We start from the raw sequence: 22319 nt of genomic DNA, 5'->3' as shown, positions 1-22319 counted from the left end.
AAGGGAGTCTGTCCAGCCTAAATAGCAATTCCTCCACAACAATGCACTTCATTAACACTCTCACTGCTGGGCTCCCAAGTGCCACACACTTAAGTGCCTGTATTTCACTGGAAATCAATGACAGAGCTGCCAGCATGCCTGAGGTTCAGCGATTTCTTTCCCTCTCATGGCAAACTTGTATGAAGGCAGAAGAACGGCAACTGTCTTTTTATTCAAATATATGCATTCTAACTCAATCTACCTCTCCTTGTTATTTAATTGGAGCTGGGGCTTTTTAAAACCAATCTTGGAGTCATGCTTTCAACATCATCTGAATAGTTATCTCGACTTTTGAATTCATGTCTTCTTACCTGATAACATATTATCTGTTTTTATTGAAGGAAACTTCAAAGTCATTTCATGTTTGTGCCTGTGAATCATCAGATGATCCTCTGTTGGAAAACGCTGTCAGGCAAACACAGAAAGAGAGAGAGGAAGAGAGAAAAAAAAAAAGAAAAAAAGAAGAATTTAATTCTCTAATAAACTTTTGGCATTGGACAGAATTTCAAAAATGAGAGACAGAAAGAAATTTATCCAGCTAGAAATGTGTCCAAATGGCACAGGAAACAGAATATTTGAAAATACAAGTGAGTATGAGTAACAAATAGCTGTACTTGACTTAGAAACACATTTGCTGCCGTGCTGTCTGGGGTGACAAACCATAAGGTGTCGTGCAACTGCTTGGAAAAAATTACAGTCCAAATTTTGGATTCTAAGGGTCTCAGACACCCACTGCAGCTACCACAGCCTCACAAGTCACCACGTGCCTGAGCATCTGCAATAGCTGCTGTTCTGTATGCTCTTAGCCCACGGCAAATGCTAAGTAATGAGGCAAATCTTAAATCACTTTACTGGATTTTTCTGCTTTTGTGTCTTTCTGCAACATATATCTGATGAACAGCTATAAAAATAACTAAATAAGCCAGCTTTTTTTCTATCCAAAAGTATTCAGGCAAAACACTTCTTTAATTTTGAAAATATCTGATACTTTGACTTGATTTGAAGTGGCAATTAAATGGTGCACAGTTTTATAGCAGCTAGTTATGACCCTTTATGACACTAAATCAAATTATTCTCCTTTGTCAAGCAGAGAAGGTGGAGAGATGTTTTTTGTAAGAAACTAATCAGTGTGCTAAGTTTGTTCTACAATCTGATTACAGACTTATATAAGAAATAACTTCTTTGGAACAAAACAAAGAACAGACAAGCTTGAATAAACTCTCAAGCACTTGCACATTTGGGCTCAAACAGCAGAATGGTTCTATGAAGTTTCCTTCACCAGAATGTGCATACACAGAACTTCGCTACTGAGAGGTTTCAACTGGGTTATTTCAGGACTACCAAAAGCCAAAAGTAGTATCACCAAGGCTTGAGGGAAAAAAAAAAATTAAAAGCAGCTCTTTAAAGCAACAGGTACATAGGAGACAAAAAACAATGGCAACAAAAGAGCTAAAGGGACCTAATGGTTTCAACACAGTATACTCTTGGCTAAGTGACTTTGCTTGTGGCTAAAGTATAAATAATTGCCATATGTTACACCTTCTGAGAATCTCTCTCAACCAATAGACAAAGCAGCATAAATAATAGAATTGAATTCTCTGGGGGAAAAAAAGGGAAAAAAAATTGGAAAAGAGAGAAATCCCAAAGCAAAGACCTTTTTCTCACAGTGAAATCCTGGTTCACTGCTTACTCATCTGGAAGAAATGCAGCGTTGGGAATTTATGTTATGAACAAGGGGAATATCTGAGAAAGACTTTGCTCAATGAAATCATGAAGGGGGTGAAAAAAACCCCACATTTATTTCTCATGAAAATGGATTTTCCTTCATGGATGCCACAGTCTCTCTTAATGATGAAATCAGCCAGCTTAAACAGGGTGTGAGGCAAGAGAGGAGAAACTGTTCCTCCAGCCCAGACTTCTCTGTCTTTTCTCTAAGTCTGCTTTCTTCCTCGTGCAGAAGGTTGACTCCATCAGCCTCAGCACACATCTGCAGGGGCCAAGAGAGAAGCCCCAGCCAGCTTAGCTGGACAGCAGCTCTGCATTAGGCACTTGTGTCAAGTCCTCATTTATTACAAACAGGGGTCATGTTGGGGAATGGGAAGTTAAATTTTTTTTAAAATGGAATTTACATCTACATTGTTCATCTTTCCAAATTGTAACAGCATGGAACCAAAGTTGCTCTCTGAACACCTAAAAGAGCTTGTCTGGATCAGCTTCTCCTCCACTGAGGAAACTAATTAAGAGTTGACAAGAAGACACTCAAGTCCACTGATTTCAGTGGAATTTAGTTTCATCAAAAAGGTAAATAAACATCACAGTTAAACTCAGATACTTTTATTCTACCTCTGTGACAGAATGGTGAAAGTTTAACTCTGCATGTGGAAATCTAAAGGGACATATTCTCAGCCTGAGGGATAACCCAAAAGATGCACTCTGCCTCCCATGGAAAAACTCCCACTTAGTGAAACAGCAAAGCCACTCAGCCAGTTGTTAACTGGACTGAAGGCTTCTGCCTCTCCTTATTTCAGCTCTTGGCAAAATCAACACCTACACTTCATTAACGGTCACCCACCCCTCTTCCAGAAGAACCTGAAGAGTTGTAAATATCTTACCCGGCTGAAAACTCCCAACACACAGCTGAAAAAGGGAAAGGTTCACTAATTAAGAGAGGAGGACTCTGGAAAATGGGTAAGCTGTATCATGTGTCATGGATGCACACAGAAAGCCCATGGCAATAGCCCAAAAGATGACCTTGTCTAAAGATTTTACTCACAAACTCTTGTTACTAAAACAAATTAGGGTCAGAAGTGCCACACATGGAACTTCCCTCATCGCTGCATGTGGGGGAACTTCCCTCACCACTGCAAAATCACTGAAAAAACCACACACACCCCAGTTCAAATCTCAGCAGGTAAATCCTTGTCACTTCAGGGTTTTTTTTTTAAGCTCATTAAACATCTAATGTTACAAGTCAGGTTTTGCCCTTGGAGACATATGGCAGAGCACCAGTCAAAAGGACAGGAATCCCAAATGCACACCCTGGGGAAAAATTTCTCTACAGGCTGCATTTTCCACAGAAAATATTTAGTAGGAAGATGTCTTAAAGACTAAAAATAAATAAATAAATAAATAAATAATCAGCTAATAAGATATCATTGTATTTAAATATTTAAAATAGAAAGAAAACCGCAGGAGGGTTAGGGCCTTCTAACAGCAACATAGTATATTCCATCATACATCTCAGCACAAGACAGATAAATGTGTCCTGCCTAATGTGTCCTCTCTTGATAGTCCCTAAAGGAATCTGCAATACATGTCTTGAAATATGAGGCTTTGGGATGAGAAAAGTCAGAGAAGCAGCTTGAGGAGCACTTGTACCATCTCACTTTTGACTGGCTGCTGTATTTGCTTGAAATATTTTGCAATAATGTCTTGTGGGAAAGGAGAGAATTGAGGGGAAGCAGGTCTTAAAAAAAAACCTACACGAAAAACCCCTGACACACATATTATTATTAGACATGTGTTAATATATCAGGAGGTATTATACAAGCCAGAGCTAGTGCTGAGGACTCAATTAATATCACCGCTGACTCCACTCACCTGTGAGCAGCCTGGGGCACTGCAGACAAAAGGCCTCTCCTGCTCCAAGTTCATCTTTGATTCCTCATAAATCTACATGTTAAAAGGGGAAGGGGGAAAGAAAGGGAACCTATGAATATATACGTTCTAAACTTCACACATGCATGCAACATACAGAAACAGCAGTTTGTGCTTTTGTTTCAAACTCTGCAAACACATCAGAACAAAGTTTTCATACTCAGAGTACTAATTTTGCTAATATTCAGCAGGCTCTCTAGAGTCTAAGTTCTTATTGCTCCTTCCTGAGCATCAATTTACTGTTAAGAAAGAAATAAAGTTCAGCTTTCACAGTATAAATCTGCCTCAAAAAATAGCATATGTTCAGTGTTGTTATTAGATAAGACCGTGTCTTCTCAGAAATATCTTGAATTAAAGGTTTTTACCTTTCCTCCTTCAGTTCCTGCTGAACAACATTAAAACCAGACGTCTAGGTTACTTCTGAGAAAGAGCCCACTTTTTGAAGTTCTGCATCCGTACTGTCTGATATTAATAACTTAAATACATTACATCCATGCTCTCCATGCACACAAGGTAACTGGGCATCCCCACCCTTTAAAAGGTCAACTAGAGCCTCAGGAGCTTCAGCAGTGAAGTTTTGTCTCAAACTGCACTTCCATTTAGCAGTTCCAGTCCTGTAACCTTGAACTAAACCCTGGGGGAAAGCTCCCAAGTCTTAAATAAAGGCAAAGTGTGAATGAAGTTATGCACCTGAATTTGAGTCAATATTAGACCAGTGTCCCTGAGCAAAAAAAAAAAAATAATAAATTTTAGTAAAACTCTAGGGAGTAAAATAAGTAAGTCATTTATTTGGAAAATGTTTTCAGCCTGTTGGAACAACTGTTTTTACCAGCTAGAATGTAGTGGCTGACCCATCTGAAAGTAGATTACTTATGTTTAGAGATTCCCTGAAATCCCTTAAAACAACCTCACCACAGCCTCTTAGAAAAATACCTGGGTGATGATTGGGTAATTTTTTTCATGACCCAAAGAGAAATATCTTGGTGGAGAAGCAGAATTTGATTTTATGACTACAAAAATCTGCAGAGGGACAGGTGGTAAAATTGCTCAAACCCACTGAATTTTTTTCAAACTACAGTTCATTTTTCCTGTCATCAGGAGTATCTTTATCATGCTTACAGTTGAGAGAACAATTCACCATTAATCTGTACATCAGCCAGACCCATACTTGCAGCAATTATTTTCACTGGATGATAACATTTTCTTTTTAATTAAACTTCTTTCTGGTGGACATTAGCCTGACAGTATATTTTCCTAATTGTGACATAAAAAACTCCACTCTGTCTGACTCTACTGACTCCTAGAAGCAGAATCCAGAAGTGAAGGATTTCTACTTTCATTTGCCCTTCAACCTCCACAAGGACACTTCTCCCAAAAGTTGATAAAAAGCATCAAATGATCTTCCTGATATGGGCATCTCTACCAACATCTGGCCTGAGACAAATGATTTATGATACAATAAAGTGTCAAGAAAGACCCTAACTCAGGCATAACTTACGTATCCACACAAGGCTAGAACTGAAATAACTAAAATTGTACCTAATTTACTCCTTTAAGATTATTCATATCCTGTTTTGATTTAACTTACAGCTATGTTAAACTGAAATAGGATACTCATAATCAGAAATGAAAGAGTATATTCGCATACTAAAATAACTTAAGGTGTTAAATTACTTCTAATTTCAGTTATTTCAGTTCCAGACTGTGCATAGACAAGCTCTTCAGAGATGAAGCCATAAAAATACTCTGAATTACACTATCCTGTCTGAAAGAAACAAGCAGCAGAGAGATAACTGACTAGAAAAACAAACCCCCGCAAAAAAACAAAATCAGAACCTCAAGCTAAGTTAGATTTTTAAATCCACCTCTATTTATGGGATGTGACCCCAGGCATGTTGTCTTTCCTAAAGACAACTTTTTCCTTTACACAGAAAGAAAAGAAAAAAAAGGAAGCTACGCATGGATAATGAAAGGCTTTATTTAATATCTCAATTGCTCCTGCAACTGAAGCACTGCCAGAGATTTCTGTTACCCCCTTTTTCCCCTCCTCAGGGGACAGTGACAACAGCATTTTCAATAGCAAAACAACAGATGAGACTCAGTTTAAGAAAACAAGATAGTTACAATTCTGGTCCCAAGCGTCCAAGTGAATTTCAAAACATTACCAGGAATTATTTGGAGTTTGATTTCTTATTGAGTATTGCAAGTCTAAGACTTCCCTCCCCACCCTGAGTTTGACCTTTAGTCCCTGAATCCATCGGTGCACCCTCTTATAACAATTAAATTATTCTCAAGGTTATCTAGTAGATATGCATATACTAAGCAGCAGAATAACACACTAGATGAGGACTAGAATCCTGAATGCAGGGATCAGCTCCAGGAAATCAACTATAAGAAGACATGGACTTGTTGTTTACTCTGAGTACCTGGAAAATGCATCAGATTCAACATCAAATTGTTTTTCCCAAATGTTTAAGCAACTGCTTATTTCCATGAGAATCATTCTTTGCAGACACTAAACATAAAAGGAGCAATAATCCAGAATGGCTGTATCACCTGCACTCCAAGTGCTGTCTAGTAGAACTTGACCTGTACAACGTGTTACCAGGTGGTGCAGTGCCCTCAAGACAAATTGCACCATGCAGAATTGGTGTTTGCATGTGGTGCAATCACTGCAGTTGAGGCTGTGGTGCCACTGACTCTCTTACAACAGTAAATGAGTGGAAGAAGCTGCCTGCTGCCTACACTTTTTGCAATTGTCTGGTGCTTGGTTATCATATGGCAATAATTCCAGCGCTGTGCTTGAATGTTGACCAGAAACAAGCAGCTGAAATTCTGGGCTGTGAGTTGAACCTCCTGCATGAACCTCCTCAATCCCACTGAACTCTGCAAAAGCCACGGACGCACCGGCACCACCGTGCCTCAGCCCAGGTTTGCACAGGACGGGGGCTCTCAGCAGCAGAGCTGCTCTGGCTGTGCACAGCACAGCTTGCATGGCACCCTGCTCTGGATGCAGGCAGGCATCTCCCATCCTTCACCCAGACAGCTGCACACAGCCTCTGGCACACACTTCTCCTCACGTGTCTCACGTGTGTTGCTGGGCCACACAATCCACGTCTTCTTTTCCCACACTGTGTGCAGGTGAAGGAAGGAAATAACACAACCAATGGCAACATTTCCACTTCACCTAATAAAAATATATCACAGCAGCCTTTCCATCTAAATTAAGGTGCTTATTAGCCTTTGGGATCTTAAAAATTCAAGTTACACTCATGCAACTCTTGTAGTACTACTAATAACCACTGCAATTAATGCACATGAAGAATATCAGACTAATCTATGATGACTGTAAAGTTAAAAAATTGCTCCAGTCTGAATTTTTTGCTTCTGTTATCAATAGCTTAATTTATTGCAACTTCGTGACTTTTTTGAAGAAACAGTCAAGGATTATAAATAAAAGCAAACACTATTATCAATATGTCAGCATTAGTTCTGATATTATTAACAATAGCCATGAGTGTATAATCCAGCAGAAAAGGGGGCTGAATTTTAATAGACATGTTAACAACATCTGTCAGCATTTATTGCCCTATTGTGACCACGTAAAGAGCCTTATTGGCAGAATGTGTAAGTGAGGAAATCTGCTATGCTGTTGTAGCCTGCCATTCTCCTGAAATATCACTTTGCTCAGGAGAAGTTAAGGTACTCTAATTATAAAAAGAAATAAATAAAAATACAAGAGAAAGGCTTCTCCAACCTATGGCACATGGTAGAGAAACAAGTAAGTTCTGCAGCAAGCCAAGATTTTTTTTTTCTTGATTTTTGCATGAGTCTTCTAAAAAGTTTTTTTTATAATTAACAAAACTGAAGCCCATAGTGAGGAATGCAAGAACATAACAAAGGAAAAAAAAGCAAACAGAAGAAACTAAACCACTCTCAGAACACAGCAACAAACTACATCTCCTCTCAGCAGCAGGCAGAGGGAAGTACCCCATGTCCTCAGGCTCCTCAAGGAGATTTTGCAAAGCCCCAGGATCATCTTTTCTGAACCAGAAAAACTTTTCTTATATCTAAGATCAAGAAAGCATGCTCCTTTCTGTCTCTCTCTCCCTCTTTTTAAACTCAGCAGTAATCTTACTGCCATACTGGTAAAAACATCAAGCAGGCTTGTTTCCTGTTTCAATGTTATTCTTGAAGTAGGCTGCAGTAAGAATCTGATTTTCATTGGGCTATTATTATTTGCAGCTGCGTGACCTTTTTAACCCTCTTTTAAAAGTGACATTTCAGCCTTCAACCTCAAGCTGTCTAAATGTTGCAGGGTTTTCAGGCCTCTGATTAACAGAGAAAAAAGAACCGATGGGGAGGTGTACACTACAATGTGTCTAATGCAGGTCAGTGCACCCATCCTGCCATTTGCACAAGTGAGTAATTACATTCTTATAAGCAACCTGTTTGTTGAAATTAATCACCTGGGTTCATGCTTGCAAGACAGGTTTCTTCAGGCTGCTGTGACCAAGGTCACCGAGATTTCCAAGTACAGGTACACAGCACACGGTCTCTAGCGCTAACAGAGCCATGCAGAGACATGAGCAACAAATGAAGCATCACCTGTTTTTTAGGGTCACGGGCACAATGTTTAAAAAGTGAGAGGAGACATGGTCATTCTGCACTTGTGAATAGCAAAGAACCCCATCAGTGTGTATGCAGCATTTTAAATTGCTAGTCATGGCTATTCAATGCTGTGCTATTTATAGATAATTAGAGCGTTATTAGAAATGCTATTAAGACTTGTTGGTTTTGGAAGTGTAATGCACGCAGGGTTAATGCCCATGGTTGTTCCCAATGCATACTTGCTTGAGCAAAGCCAATTTGAAGCAGCATTGTGCTGGGACGGTGCATGGTGGTTTTTCTCAGCGTGGGCTTTTCAGTGGAAGTGCTTGTTTTCTGAGCTAGCATCACGCTTTCCACATGCAGGCATACAGGCTCATTATCACAGCCCTGCCTGCTTCAGCTGCTACAACGAAGGTTCTGTCAGCATTTCCATTAGAAACCCCCCGGTTTCAGGATTAAAGCATTTCCAAATGGTTCTGGATGTTGGAAAGCAATTTGTGTCTGGAGTCCCCAAGAAGGACTTTAATACGATGCACATTTGAGCTGGGGCTTGAGCCCTTGCTGGTGCTCCAGTGAAGTTTTTGGGATTGCATTTATGACATTTATGTGTGGAAAAACACTCAGCTTGGTCCTTTACTCATTTATTTTAAAGGAAGAGAGGCCCATAAATCTTCAGGCAGAGCTGAGTGCTCTCAAAAAGCAGTTGATGTGTGAATTGCCTCAACAGCAAGCCAGCCTTCCTTCGTCCTTTCCCCGTGGCTGGCATCTGTGAAGTCACTAGCCGCTGGCACCCTCCAGGATCATTTGCAAAAGGAGTATCAAAAAGATTATTTTTTCATGCTTCTGAACACCCTAGTTCTTTCTAAATGGCCACATGGTTTATTTATTGCCTGCCTGAACAAAACTCAGTGCTGGGAAGGCTCCCCAGCAGTCCAGAGTTTTGTCCCTTCTGTCTCTTACAGGTACATGCATTTACTTTCAAATCAGCCAAGTTTGGTCCCCTAACTCAGCATTTGTCCACTAAAACCCACTGTTTCTATTATCAAAAAAAGCCAAATAGCTGCTTCCCGACTTTCCTCTGCTTATGTAGAGCTGCTTTCTTCTCAAGAAAGAGCATAACTGGGGATAACTAAAATAATATGGGGCAAATATAGCATATTTCAAAATAGAACAAGAATGAATGTTGGAAAACTCCAGAATTAAGGAGGGGGGGAAATACAGGGAGAAAGAACCACAAGGGAACTGGAGGCAAGAAGACCCCAGTGGAAATGGATAAAAGAAAGACAGTGGAAGGACTGCACACCACTGAGGACTGGGCTGAGGAAGAGGAGTGGAGTAAAAGGATACCTCTGAAAAAGAAACTCAAAATAGAAAGCAGATGACCTACTGCCTTCCCACGTAGCAGCAGTGTGAGAGCCCAGCACTGTGTATCACCCATGCAAGTACTTGGTAGAGGGCACAGTTTGTCCTCTGCACTGGATGATCAGTCTCTCTAGTCTAGTGGAAATGCACGAGTCTAAAAAATTACATTCCTTGGACTCCCCATTTCAGTAAAGGAAAACCATCACGGATTCACTTGCTATAGTGCAAATGGATTTGCTGTTTTACAGAAATGGCTGCGGAATTACTAAGCACAGGCCACAGAAGACAAAAATGGAAATAATAGGAGAACAGAGGTGAAAAGTGACTTTAAAATGAAAATACCAAAAAAAAAAAAAAAAAAAAAACAAAAAAAACCACTAGCCCATTTGAAAACTGTTCATGAAAGTTATCTCAGCATAGAAATATTCTATAGGAGAAATAAGATCTTTATAGGGCAAGATGGCTATTACTTCAACTCTGGAAAAACACTTTGAGGAATAATGTGGTTATTTTGCACTCTGTGATTGGCCAAACAGGGCCAGCCTAACCTGGAAATGGCCCAGGCTTGTAGTTCTGCAACTGTCCCCCACTGATGGCATTTGCAGAATAACCCTAATACCTGCTGTCCCTGGTCACAAGTCTGAAACCACATGAGAGACCAGACTGGAACCTCGCTGACAGCACCGAGGTTGGCTTAACAGAACAGGCAGAAGCACAGGCTGTACCAAGGTAAGGAAAAGGCTCTATTAAACAACAGCTTTTCACACACCAACAGAGCACTTCTCCATTTTCCCTACATGCAATATTTCTGCTTTCCTGTGCTGGAAATTCAACCTACTGAAGTAAAATCAGTATCTGTGTCTGTGGACTTGACAAAGATTAGGGAGAACATCAAGTGTCCGTGGATAGTCAAACAGCATCTGAATGTCAATTTTATCTCAACATGAACAAATAACGAACAAATACTGTCATTGTCCTGTATCATCAGGCATTTAACTGAAGTGCTCATGTCAGAAGATTAAGTTAGACATGAGGGTCTTGAAAGGGAGGGAAGGAAGAAAGGAAGGATGGAGGAAAAAAAGGAGAGGGGAAGAGGAGGAAAAGAGGGGGGGAAATGGGGAAAAGCAGAAGAAGGAAGGGGAAGAAGTGACAGAAGGGAGGAAAAGGAAGGGAGGAAATGGGAAGAAAGGGAGGAAAGGGAAGAAAGAGGAAAGGGAGGAAAAGGAGGAAAGGGAATAAAGGGAGGAAAGGGAATAGAGGGAGGAAAGGGAGGGAAGGATGGGCTATGTTAGAGCCAGATTGAAAGCGTCAAGTGCTTTAAATGGTGTGCTACAAAAGGACTCTGCACTATTTAAAAAGCTTTTACACTGAGGCTTCTTTTACCAGATGCATTGTGATAATACAGTGTACAATATAATGTTCCAGATGTACATGATGACAATATAGTCCTTATTTAGGTCACTGTCCATCTCCCAAATTGTTCTGCAGTACTGCAAAACAACTGCAGTAACACAAGTGGCAGGAATCTTGCTTCAAGAAGCCACCACTAATATCCAGCATTTTAAAGGAAAAACATATTTACTCTGTTCTTTATGAGCAAGTCTTGGCTTCTCCCTGTACGTGACAGAGTCCCTTGGGGCAAAGCATATGCACAAAGAAGTTAAAACCACCATTAGCTGAAATCAATATTTACTACCAAACTCTTGAAAGATTTAAAGGAGAAGATGCATGCAGAGAACGCCATTCCAGGTTCATACAGTCATTACTAACACGGATCTGATAGCACCCACTCTCCCTCACTACCACTTTTTAGTGGATTATACACTTAAATACGCTTCAGTGTGATATTTGATTAATTACAAAGTTGCTAATAATATAATAATGGCCTGCTTAGAACTGCATTTAGTTATTTTTCAGGCAAAGGGATAAAAAACAACAGAAAATTCTTAGCCTATGAGAAAGTCTGCCCCAATTCTCATTAATTTTCAAAAGGTTACCAATATTAAGTGAGTAGTCTGTCTTCTACAAATCTCTTCACAAACATAGCCCCATTCCCAGAGCTGTGGCAGTCACTGTGCTTCACGTCCATGGCTCCTATGCCAAGAGGATTATCGTGGGTGTATGAAAGAAAAACAATGAGCCTTCAGATCAGCTTCACAAGTTAAGATGGTTCACCATGCCTATTGCTATGAAAGAAAAAAAAAAACCTACTTCAAGGAAAAAAAACATGCATTATGCACTGGAGAAGATCTCCAGGAAGCCTGCAAGGGGCAGAAAAGGCAACTGCAACTGTGGTGAGAGATGAAGCCCACGAAGCAGAGGGTGTCAATGATGAACTCCCAGTAACATCTGGCAAATAACCTAATCTTTTGGGACTTTCCAATGCTGGCAGATAAGCGTGTTGTCTGTCCCTTCAAAGGCTGACCTCATTTCTATCCTTGGGTTAATGGCATGCAAAGCTCTCTGCTACACTTACTTTTTCACTCTTCCCCCTGACCCAAAGAGTTATTATTAAACACCAAACAACTCTGCCTATTGTTGTAGTTTGCATACAATTTAATTAAGAGTTCTCCCTCCAGGAATAATATTGACTGAAGGTTTTTGTAGGGGTGTTTTGGTTTTTAAGTGTACTGTAACTGCAGTATGCTAATTGCTTTGGTTTATGATACACAAATAGATAAAAGAATTCACCTAACTTGCATGCAAATAAACACTTGGATTTCCAAAGGGAAGGAAGAAAAAAAAAGAAAGCATTAAAGATATCCTGGGGGAAACAACAACACAAGGCTGCTTAGCTGACTTTCATACCAGAAGCAGTTAGGGGCTTTAACACAAGCTTTGAAAATTCTGCCAGCCCAAATTTTCCTTCCATATTTTATTATATAAAATAATGCCTAAGCCAGAACTCTGAAAACAAGCTTTTACATTTTATGAATAAAACTCTGTAATTCTGTAGGTTTTAAATAATTTTAAACTAGGACCACTCTCTTTTTTACTCTTTTTTTTTTTTTTTGCTTTATAGTTAAAATACAAGACAGTTTAAGATTTTCATTACATAGAAAAATGAGGCTATTAATAAACCAGCTACAAGCCATTAATTATTAACTTCCACCAATTTTTAATTGCCATTTTTAAATAATTTTTTTTTAGTTGGGAAAAACTCTGCAAAATGACAAAAAAAAACCATCCTAAATCAAACCTTCAGTGTTCACTTTTCCTGGCTATAAGATAAAATCCTCTGGGGCAACAAATCTCTGCTGAGAGCACTAGCAGCCCACAGGTCCCCTCAGGCAGTACTCAGCACTAGAGAGTTTTAGACACTAAAAACTGAAAACTGTTCTTTTCAGCCCTGACAAATCAAGGGCAGGCTGATTTGCAACACTTTAAACATTGTGTGTGTGAAGTTGCTCACATCCTCAAATACACACACTTCATCTTCAGACACGTCTCTCACCAGTCCTATAACTAGTTTTACTAGCAGCAGCATAACAACCTAATTTCAGTAAGTTTTATCTGAATTCAGGCTTGTCCATATGTTTTTAGGAAATCAAATATGGAATCATCTTGCTGTTGAAATACCTTTATAAAAATAAGAGGGTCTGAGTTCTGAGACTGGGTTAAAAAGCTGCTTCCAAATCATCCATTGCATTGAATAAACACAGTGTTTTTAGACTTTGAAAGGGCAGAACACAAATAAAGCAGTAAGCAAGTGTTTGCTTGAACTAATAACCCAGGAAAAAAAATACACTCAAGAAAGTCCACAAAGAAGCTGTGGACATTACAACAGGAATTTATATTTTCATAGAATCATATAATATTTTGAGTCAAAAAGTACATCTAAAGGTCATCTAGTGCAACCCCCTGCAATAAAGCAGGGACATCTTCCACTAGATCAGAGCCCTCCAAACTGGCCTTGAATATTTCCAGGGATGGGGCATTCACCACCTCTCTGGGCAACCTGTTCCAGTATTTAATCATCCTCATTGTAAAAAAATTCTCCCTTATACCTACTCCAGACTGATCCTCCTTCAGTTTAAAACCACTAACCCTTGTCCTATTGCAACAGCCCATGCTAAAAAGGTTGTCCCCATAAGTTGTGGTCTACTTACACCTTACAACCACCTCTTTATGGAAGTTGTTTGTGAGACTGGAGCCTTCCAGCTTATTAAATGAGTTAGAACTATGAACTATAAAATAGTTAATGAAAGCTTTTTGGGGGAGGCAGGGCAGGTATTTTAGGCTCAGTCTTCTGGAGTACCTGAGGCACCATCAGCAGTCACAGGACATTCATGCAGGCATCACCAACAAACGATGCTGTGCTGCAGGGACAGCTGCTCCCAGGGCTCTGAAGTCGGGCATTACCAAGGCCCAGCACCAAAAACACCAGGAGCAGCAAGCAGTGCCCTGAGCTGACAGGCTCAGCAGAGCAGCCCCTCTTCCCCTGACATGACACAGGCTGGTGGCAGAGTCCCTGACAGCACCTCCTTGGGAGGGAGAGAAGGCTGAGGGTCATCTGCCCCAGCAGTTCAGGCACCTGACTTGGGAAGGGAACAGAGTGGCCCACAAACTGCCTGGCAGTCATCCAAAACAAAACAAAAAGCACAGACCATTTTGCGCTGCTCCCCCGCCCCCCTGCAGACCCCCCAGCCAGGCTCTGGCTGCCTGCTCTGCCCTGGATGTGTCCACAACCCTTGGATCAAGCTTCTCAACCATTAAAGGTCTGGACCCAGGAGAGGGGCTAACTTTGATGGGAAGCCAACACAGGTCTTCAAAGGCTTTTCTGCAAATATATGCTTTCTTTGAGCACAAAAGTGGTGATCCCTCTCCTCGGGCAAGAACACTCCAGAAGTATTCCTGAGGGTTGGAGGTGCTCCTCCAGTCCCCAGCACTAACAATGTCCTGCAAATACACTTGCTGCAGGTGAGACAAACAAGTCTGCCTCCCTCTCCATACCCAGAGAGCAGCTCAAACATCAGCCCCTCAGAGGAACTCCGGGATGAGCAGAGACACGCCAATGCCCATGGCTGGGGCTGCTCTGGCTGCTTTGTTCCCTGGCTGGGGAGGTGGGATGGATCCTGTCCCCACCCTGAGACTCCCTTGGTGCCTGACACAGAGCTTTTCTGGTGGTCTCCACTGGAGAGCAGAAGCACAGCCCACAGCACTTGTGGGGCTGCTGCTCAGCTGCTGTTCCCTTAGGAGCGCTCCACAGCTCTGTAACAAACCCAGACAGGTTATACACAGCCTGTGAATTCTGCCTAGTCAGACCTCTAGCCCTGCCTCAAGGAATGAGAGATTTGGGATTCAGAAGGGACATAAATGCAGCCATTGCTCCACTGACACTTGACAAGAAGAGGAGATCTGACATGGGCTGCCACCCTGTCCTCAACTAACGCAGCAACTGCAAATCAAACTGCTACCAGTGGTTGGGCACAGGGATGAGTCTGCCTTCCAGAATCAGCTGGAACAGCACCCCTTATTGGCAAATGTCCATCAGACTATGGGAGACCCTCCCAGGAGCAGAGAGAGAGTTCTGCACCCCAGGAGTGGCCCTGCTTGTCTGTGTGCACAGACATGCAAGTCTGTGGGGTAGGTGAGAGTGTGCAAAGGGACCTTTCCTCCTATAGGGGTGCAATATAAGTCAGCAATATGAGTCTCCTCAGCAATGTGAGTCTCCTCAGCAATGTAAGTCTCCAGAAGCCTTCTCAGAAGACTGCTGTATCACATTTTAAAAATCAGCCTTTTTGGTCTATGGATTATTGCCTCAGTGAAGGAGCCAGCATATCAAAATGAAGCTACTCCTAATTAGTGACTAGCCACAAATTTCTGGCAGTAACCAATTCATAACTACAAACAAGAACCTTAAAAACTGGCACATATGAAAAAATTACTGCTTTTCCTGACAAGAAGGAGGCAACGTGAGGGGTAATTCTCTGTAGGCTGTACATTCACAACCTGTGAACTACTAACAGCAACTTACAACGCACTGCAAGTGTAAAGTGGTGAAATTCAAACATCTCTAAAAACCACAGATTTGTAACTTGTGCTTATGTAAATACACAGCTTTCAAGCCTCAGCCATCCTGGCCGTAGCTCTTCTGGGAAAAAGGAAAAAATCTTGGCTAAGCTTTTCAAGAGCAAGCAGTGATACTGAGGGCCTCCAGTTTTTATGTGTCCAATCAGAAATACTTTAAAAGGCTTCATTTTCAACTCCTGCTGCACACACCCTCTTCCAATTATATCCCTTTAGGGAATATTTATCTTTGAAAGTAAGCAAATAAGGGAAAATCAGACACATACACATTATTTTGTTCATTCTTCTCAGTAGTCTCTCTAACACGAAGATGTAATACTATGCCAAAATTATAGACAAGAGGCTAAAGAACACACTTTTAAAGACTGATTTTAATTCTTTTTAGCAGAGCTGAAAGGTGCTTGCAATCACAACTAACTGCAAGAAGTTTTAAATCTATTTTATCTGTAGTTTCATCTAGAAGATTCTAGCTTACATGAGCTATCCCAAGTCATGCAAAGTTGGTAGCAAAGTCAGGAAATAAATACATATATATTAATAGTTACAATGTACTGATTAACTACAAGATCATTATTTTGGGAATGGACTGCATAGACTGATCTGGCTTTTTACATTTTTAATTAATATAATTTATCTCATTTTGAGCTAGGGTGCAGAGTTATGACTAACGAATACTTTGTATGAGAACTTAAAATAGAATTTTAAAAAAACTTAAAAAGCTATTTCAACATATAACTGCCTCAGTTTCTAAAAAGAGAATTTAATATATAAAATTATGTTGTGAAGGTCTACCAAGTATATGAATACATAATTCCTTTTCCCTTCCTTGCAAGAACAGAAGATCACTGAGATTTGTACCAGGACCGTGAAAAGCATAGCTTTATTTTGAAAGTAATCCAAATGTAAGCATTCACACCCTAATAATATAGATAGCATAATCCATTACACAAAAAAAAAAAACTAAAAACAAAGAGCACACAGATTCACTAAGCCTACTGCCGTCTACATGGTTGTAAAGCAAACATGCTTCAGATGTCTTCTACCAACTGACCAACTGCCCAGATCTGTGTACACTTGTACAACTTGTACACTTGTACAACTGCCTAGATCTAAGTACCTATGCTGTATAATCAGAAAATAAAGGCATAATTGAGGTGGCAGTGTCCCAGCAAAGGGAGATTTCACAGGGTAGCAGGATCAGTGACTGCCTCCAATAAAGGGATTACAAATGCAGGCTTCGGTATTGCGAAAGGCAGTGTACTTTTTGAAAGACACTTTGATCCTAAGCACTTGACAGATCTTCTCAGTATATCATCTGCCTCCAATCAGTCACCTGAGGAGTCAGGAGTTTTCTCAGAAAGCCATATTACTGCAGGATACTCCTTTCCAAGTGTTTGCTAATGATATGAAGGCCATTAAGTCTATATACTCTAGTTGTCATAATCTTATGTGACATCTTATCCAATATTTTCATAGGTAAGGCTAAGTTTTCTAGGTAAGGCTAAGTTTTCTTCAAAGAGAGAGCTATTTTTATGGACAGCTACAGATACTGACTAATACTTCTGCATTTATCAATGCCACAAATAGCTTTTTGAATATTAATGCTGCTAGAATTTCTTTCAAGACAGTAAGTAGCAATTATAAATAGGTGCTATTATCTTCCCATGTGTCAAAACAGGCAAAAAATTGTTTAACACACATTTTGTTTGGATCATCCAAATAATATAATTCTTTGCATAATTCTAAATAAAAAATATTTGGGGAGCATTAAGAACAAGCAGGACTGTCATGAATCTCCTTCCCAGCACTACCATCCATCTCCTCTTACAGACTTGTAAGCTACACTTGCCTCCTTCTCCTTCATATTCTTTCTCAAGCACTGCCCTGGTCTGAAATGAAGAAGCCTCTGATCCTGGATCTTCATTTTGCACTTACATATATAACAGTTAATTTTATACAGTTTTATATTACATCATAGCATGCATTTGCCTGCAGCACACAGTGCATGATGAACTTTTGTTGTTACAGTGTTTAAAGAAAATAAGCTCCATCTCCAAGGCACTTTGATACTACACTAATACAACTCTTGTTTCCTTGGCTGGGCTGCAGACCCAAAAAGTTATCTCCTTTATGCAGACAATGGTAAAAAAAGAAGGAGCAAAATATCTCTACTCATGTATGAACATCTGGGCTAACTAACCAATCTAAAATACAAGGGTCTCTTCTGGTATCACTTCACAAATAACAAAAAACATATGTGGAGATACAGGCTGCATCTTCTACTTGAAGTTAACCTGAAAAAATTCCAATGAGTGTTATCTGAGCTCTAACAAACATAAAAGAACAAAGATCAATACATTGAAAGCTTATTTCATTTCAATCAATTGTTTGTGAGAAGTATTCACAGGTTGTCTTGCTTCCAGCACTAATGCTTAGCTCTTTAAGTAGACTCTACATTTTTCTCTATAGATTTCAATCTTAGGTACAAGAACTGAAATTAATCACTTTGGCAAGTAAGTGTCAGAGCAAAGAAAAAAAATGTCTACTATATTGGTCCCTAACACTAACAAGAAACTAAAGGAAAGTAGTTTATTTTTTTATGAAAGTATTTGATGTCTTCTTTTCTTAATGTCTTTCTCTGGCAATCTCATTCCCATTCTCACATTTTCCTACTGAAAAAGAAAAGTGAAAAGAAACTGAAACCACAGTGAAAAAATATTTGGGAGAAGATGTTTTTGTCACAAAGGAAAATTCTGGAATTTTTTGGGTATCATGCTCAGTGCTGTTTTTAGGGAATTTTACAGTTCCAGGTCAGCTCTTCAGTTCACACGCATGATGTGACTGACAATGAAATCCATTTTGCAGGAGCTAAAAGAACAACATTAGTGAGGCCATCAAAATTTCCAGCCAGAGAACATGGGACTCAAACTGTCCAACCTCATTTCAAGAGAGGTCAAGTTCATTTCACTACTGAATATGACTCCATATTTGGGAAGCAAGGAGCAGAAAGCAAAAAATAGACTACATATGTACTAGGAAAGATCCTTTCTTGCCTTCATCCCTTCTCACAAAGACTGTAGAGCTTGTGCTTTTTGATGGAAGGCTATAATTGTGTGATAAAACACTTTTGGTAAAACAATTATTTCTAATTTAAATCAAATCCATTTTGAAGGCTTTACCAGAACAGTTCTGCCTGCAGATCTACCATAACAGAGTCTGGTTAGCAAGATTAGTTCAGGCACTCAATAATAGAGCACGGACGTGCAAACACATATCCACTATGGACTGATTTTACAGTAACTTTTAAAGCAGCATGGCTGCAATATTGCAAGGCTACTCATTTTGGTGTGTGAAAATCCCTTTGGTGTTTTCCAGTTAATAAGGATGAAAGGAGGGAAAAAAAAAAAAGAACAGAACATGGAAAAAAATTATAGGGCTGCATAGGCAGCCTCGAAGGAACACGGATTGAACAACCTTTGAAGTACCCAATTCTAAAATGAGATCATATGAGAATTTTTTCAAGCAATAAAAGTGAAGCCTCAGAAACAAGTGTAAGTTACAGCCTGAAGTGCTTTATCACAGCTCCATGAACCTTCTTCCATAAACGCTAGTTATTCTGAAAGTTCATTTACTTAAAGTAAAAATTGAACTGACTGTGGGGGAATGAAGGGGCAGTAGGGATCTATAGTTTCCCAGAGGTGTGTTGATAAATAAGGCCTGCATCTCATGACATCAAAGTCATTACAGAAGAGCTGTCTCCTGCCAGGCTGCAAGGAGGCATTTTCCACTTGGGGATAAGAACAAACACCAGTGTCCTTATGTGCTTCTTCAACAAAATTCCTGCCCTCTGGAGAGCAAAACCTTCAACTTAATAACATGGCTACAGGTATGCAAAATCTACTGGGGCCTCAAAAGTTATGTCTGGGCTAATGCTGTGCCACACAAAATACCCAAAGCTGACTCTGAGGGAATGTGGCTGTTTACACAGCACAGTGCAGAGCTGGGCAGAGATAACCAGCTCACATTGTGGAAGTAATATCAGCACAACAGTGCTCTTGAGCTAAGCAGCCATGTCTTTGGTGAAGTTAAACACAAAGTCAGCTGATGGGGATATGCCCCTTCCAGACAGAAATCTGCCCGCCCCACGCATCTGAGAGGTTTCTGGTTTGTATGACACACACACAATCGTTTTGGCTTTACAATTCCTGAGCATCTCCACCGCAGTCGGTCATTCCAGACCTCCCCCACAGTCAACAGAGAAACAGGCACGTGAACACTATCCACTTGATACAGACTTCTCCACTGGGAAGAGAGGAATCGTGAGCTAGAATTGCCAATTTCTCACTACCAGCTTTGAAAGAAGACTGTAGGATTAATTCAGGCATCACACAGATGCCAGACAGAAAAACCAACTCTTCCACATCGAGTGTTGCCCCAGATGTCTGAGCTAGAATAATGCTGGCTGCCTGTCTGAAGAGTGCTATTCATATTCATAAAGTACTGATAAAGGAGAAAGTCATGGGTTCAGAAACTGTTCGAGAAAGGTCACTTCTTTCGCAACTGGATCGAGTTTTGCTGTCACCAGAGCAGATGGCTGGCTCCAATCTCCTCACTCCATCCAAGTGACACCACCTGGCCATGGGCCTGGCTGGAATCAGCAAGGGGAAATGCCCTACACCATCCCACGTGAAAGGAATGCTTCCCCCTCTCATGGTGACCTCCCTAAGGACACCAGAACCCTCCAGCTGAGAGGTGCAGACCTTCCTCAGGTGGAAAAACACCATGATGCAGGACCCCAAGCAAGGTGTGGCACCTCATGCTATGGGGCAAATCCAGCACAAAGCATGTCCAAGACACTGAAAAAAAGTAATGCTTTCTCATCCTTCTTTCCCCACAGTACATCTGTGTTCGAATAACAGGTGTGCAAGAGATAGAAATTGAGCCTGTATGCTATTGCATACAGAAATTATTTTAAATATATTTAAATGATAATCATATCAATATAACTTGTGATGGGAACTTTAACAAATTCAAAACTTAATTTCTGTTTCCACCCTCATGATTTGGCTGCCACCAAATTATTCTTTAAGGCCCAAATTTTGTATCCTATACAGGCAGCTATTTGTTAAGTAACCCACAGAAGCCCTGGGAAGAAATATAGCTAGGCAGCAGGAGGAGAGCAATTGTACAGCTCAGAGACTTGCTCGGAGCCATTTAGAAATCTTTTCTGATTTTACAAATGAGAGAAGAAGTACAGATTTAAAAATTATACAAATGCTGGACCATTTGTTTTGGGAGATTTAGCAAAATGGGGCCTTTAAATTCAATTCTTCAAGTTATAAAAGATTCCATCCGGGGCAGTTGTTACAGTAGGTTGACCTCATCCTCTAAGGCAGCTTTCCCTCTCTATTCCCAAGCCCTGTAACACCCTGCAAGCCCCAAGGGCACCCCTGCAGCAATCTTTGCAGAAAGAAAGACAGAGAGAGAAAGTTGTCCTTGGATTTATTTAGCGAGAAAGAGGCCAAATCTGGGACAGGGAAAAAGGTTTGCATAGAGACAGAGCTCTTGTGGATTTGTACAATCATCTATGCACATGGAATATATTGAACCTTGAACCTAAACTAAGGTCAAGCAAGTTTAAGGCTTGATACAGATGTTTCACAGAACTCTGGTAAATGAAGGTGAATGTTACTGTTAAAGCAAGAGAAAAAACAAGCTATAAAAACGGTTGGCCGATTGTTTATTTTTCTTTTCAGTCCATTGTCGAGTTTACTTTGTCCCCCTTAAGCCCAGCACTGGTATTTCCTGCATCTGGGTGATGACAGCAATCTCTTATACACCACATAAAACAGATTTAAAAGTTTGAAAGCCACTCCTAGCCTGGTTTCTCCCCGGAAATATATCATTCCAACACAGGGGAATATTTGCATTTTCTTCATTTGTCTTTAATTTCAAAAAATACTGATTGTCTTCTGGTGCAAAAGACTAAACCAAACCAACCAACCAACCAACCAAATCAAACCAAAACAAAAAGAAGAAAAAGAAAACACTAAATTCACTATAAGTGTAGTATCAACATTTTCATAAACAGTGAGGGAGCTTTTCAGTCAACATTACCTTTTTTTTTTTTTTAATTAAAAAAATAAGTTACAGAACAATCCAAAGGAAAGTCCCTCAAGGAAAATTAACTTAATGATTTCTTAAAAAGAAGTCATGATGATCACTTGCTTTTAGCCAATTACTTGTTCTCCTTTGGCATGAATGTGAATGTGTCTGAAACTATGCTCAGAAAAGGGGGAAAGACTTTTCAAGTTCAATGCCATGATGAAGTGTAGGCCAATATGGAAGACATCCCCTTTCCAACCAAGTTCTGTCTGACAGGGATAATGCTATTGGCTCTGAATCTAGAATGAGTCTCAAGATTTGGCAAAGGCAAGATAAATGAAAGTTTTTAAATTATTTGAAATAGTTAAAAAATTTTAGGAGATTCACAATAAAATGCTATAATAATAATAATAATAATAATAATAATAACAACTACTGCTACTACTACTTTTCAGCTTTAAAGAGGCTAGCATAAACAAACTTTGCACTGGTTTTGGCTGGGATAGAGTTAATTT

General features: G+C 40.1%; 1 protein-coding gene across 4 annotated transcripts in view; it reads right to left on the bottom strand.

The window, feature by feature from the left end:
• Window positions 1–22319, bottom strand: part of CREB5 (cAMP responsive element binding protein 5) — a 254559-nt gene that overhangs the window by 207893 nt on the left and 24347 nt on the right. For 3 of the 4 annotated variants that reach the window (XM_064704540.1, XM_064704538.1, XM_064704541.1), the window contains 2 exons: window positions 3640–3711; window positions 351–444 (listed from right to left, as the gene is read on the bottom strand). The exons of the other annotated variant lie outside the window; for it this stretch is intronic. In XM_064704540.1, coding sequence (XP_064560610.1) covers window positions 351–444; window positions 3640–3693 — 148 coding nt within the window. In that variant the 5' untranslated portion in view covers window positions 3694–3711. The remainder of the gene's footprint in view (window positions 1–350; window positions 445–3639; window positions 3712–22319) is intronic. 4 annotated transcript variants of the gene reach the window in all.

Source organism: Zonotrichia leucophrys, chromosome 2 (genome assembly GCF_028769735.1).
Source record: "Zonotrichia leucophrys gambelii isolate GWCS_2022_RI chromosome 2, RI_Zleu_2.0, whole genome shotgun sequence".
Lineage (NCBI taxonomy): Eukaryota > Metazoa > Chordata > Aves > Passeriformes > Passerellidae > Zonotrichia > Zonotrichia leucophrys.
This window is presented reverse-complemented; position numbering and strand designations above follow the sequence as displayed.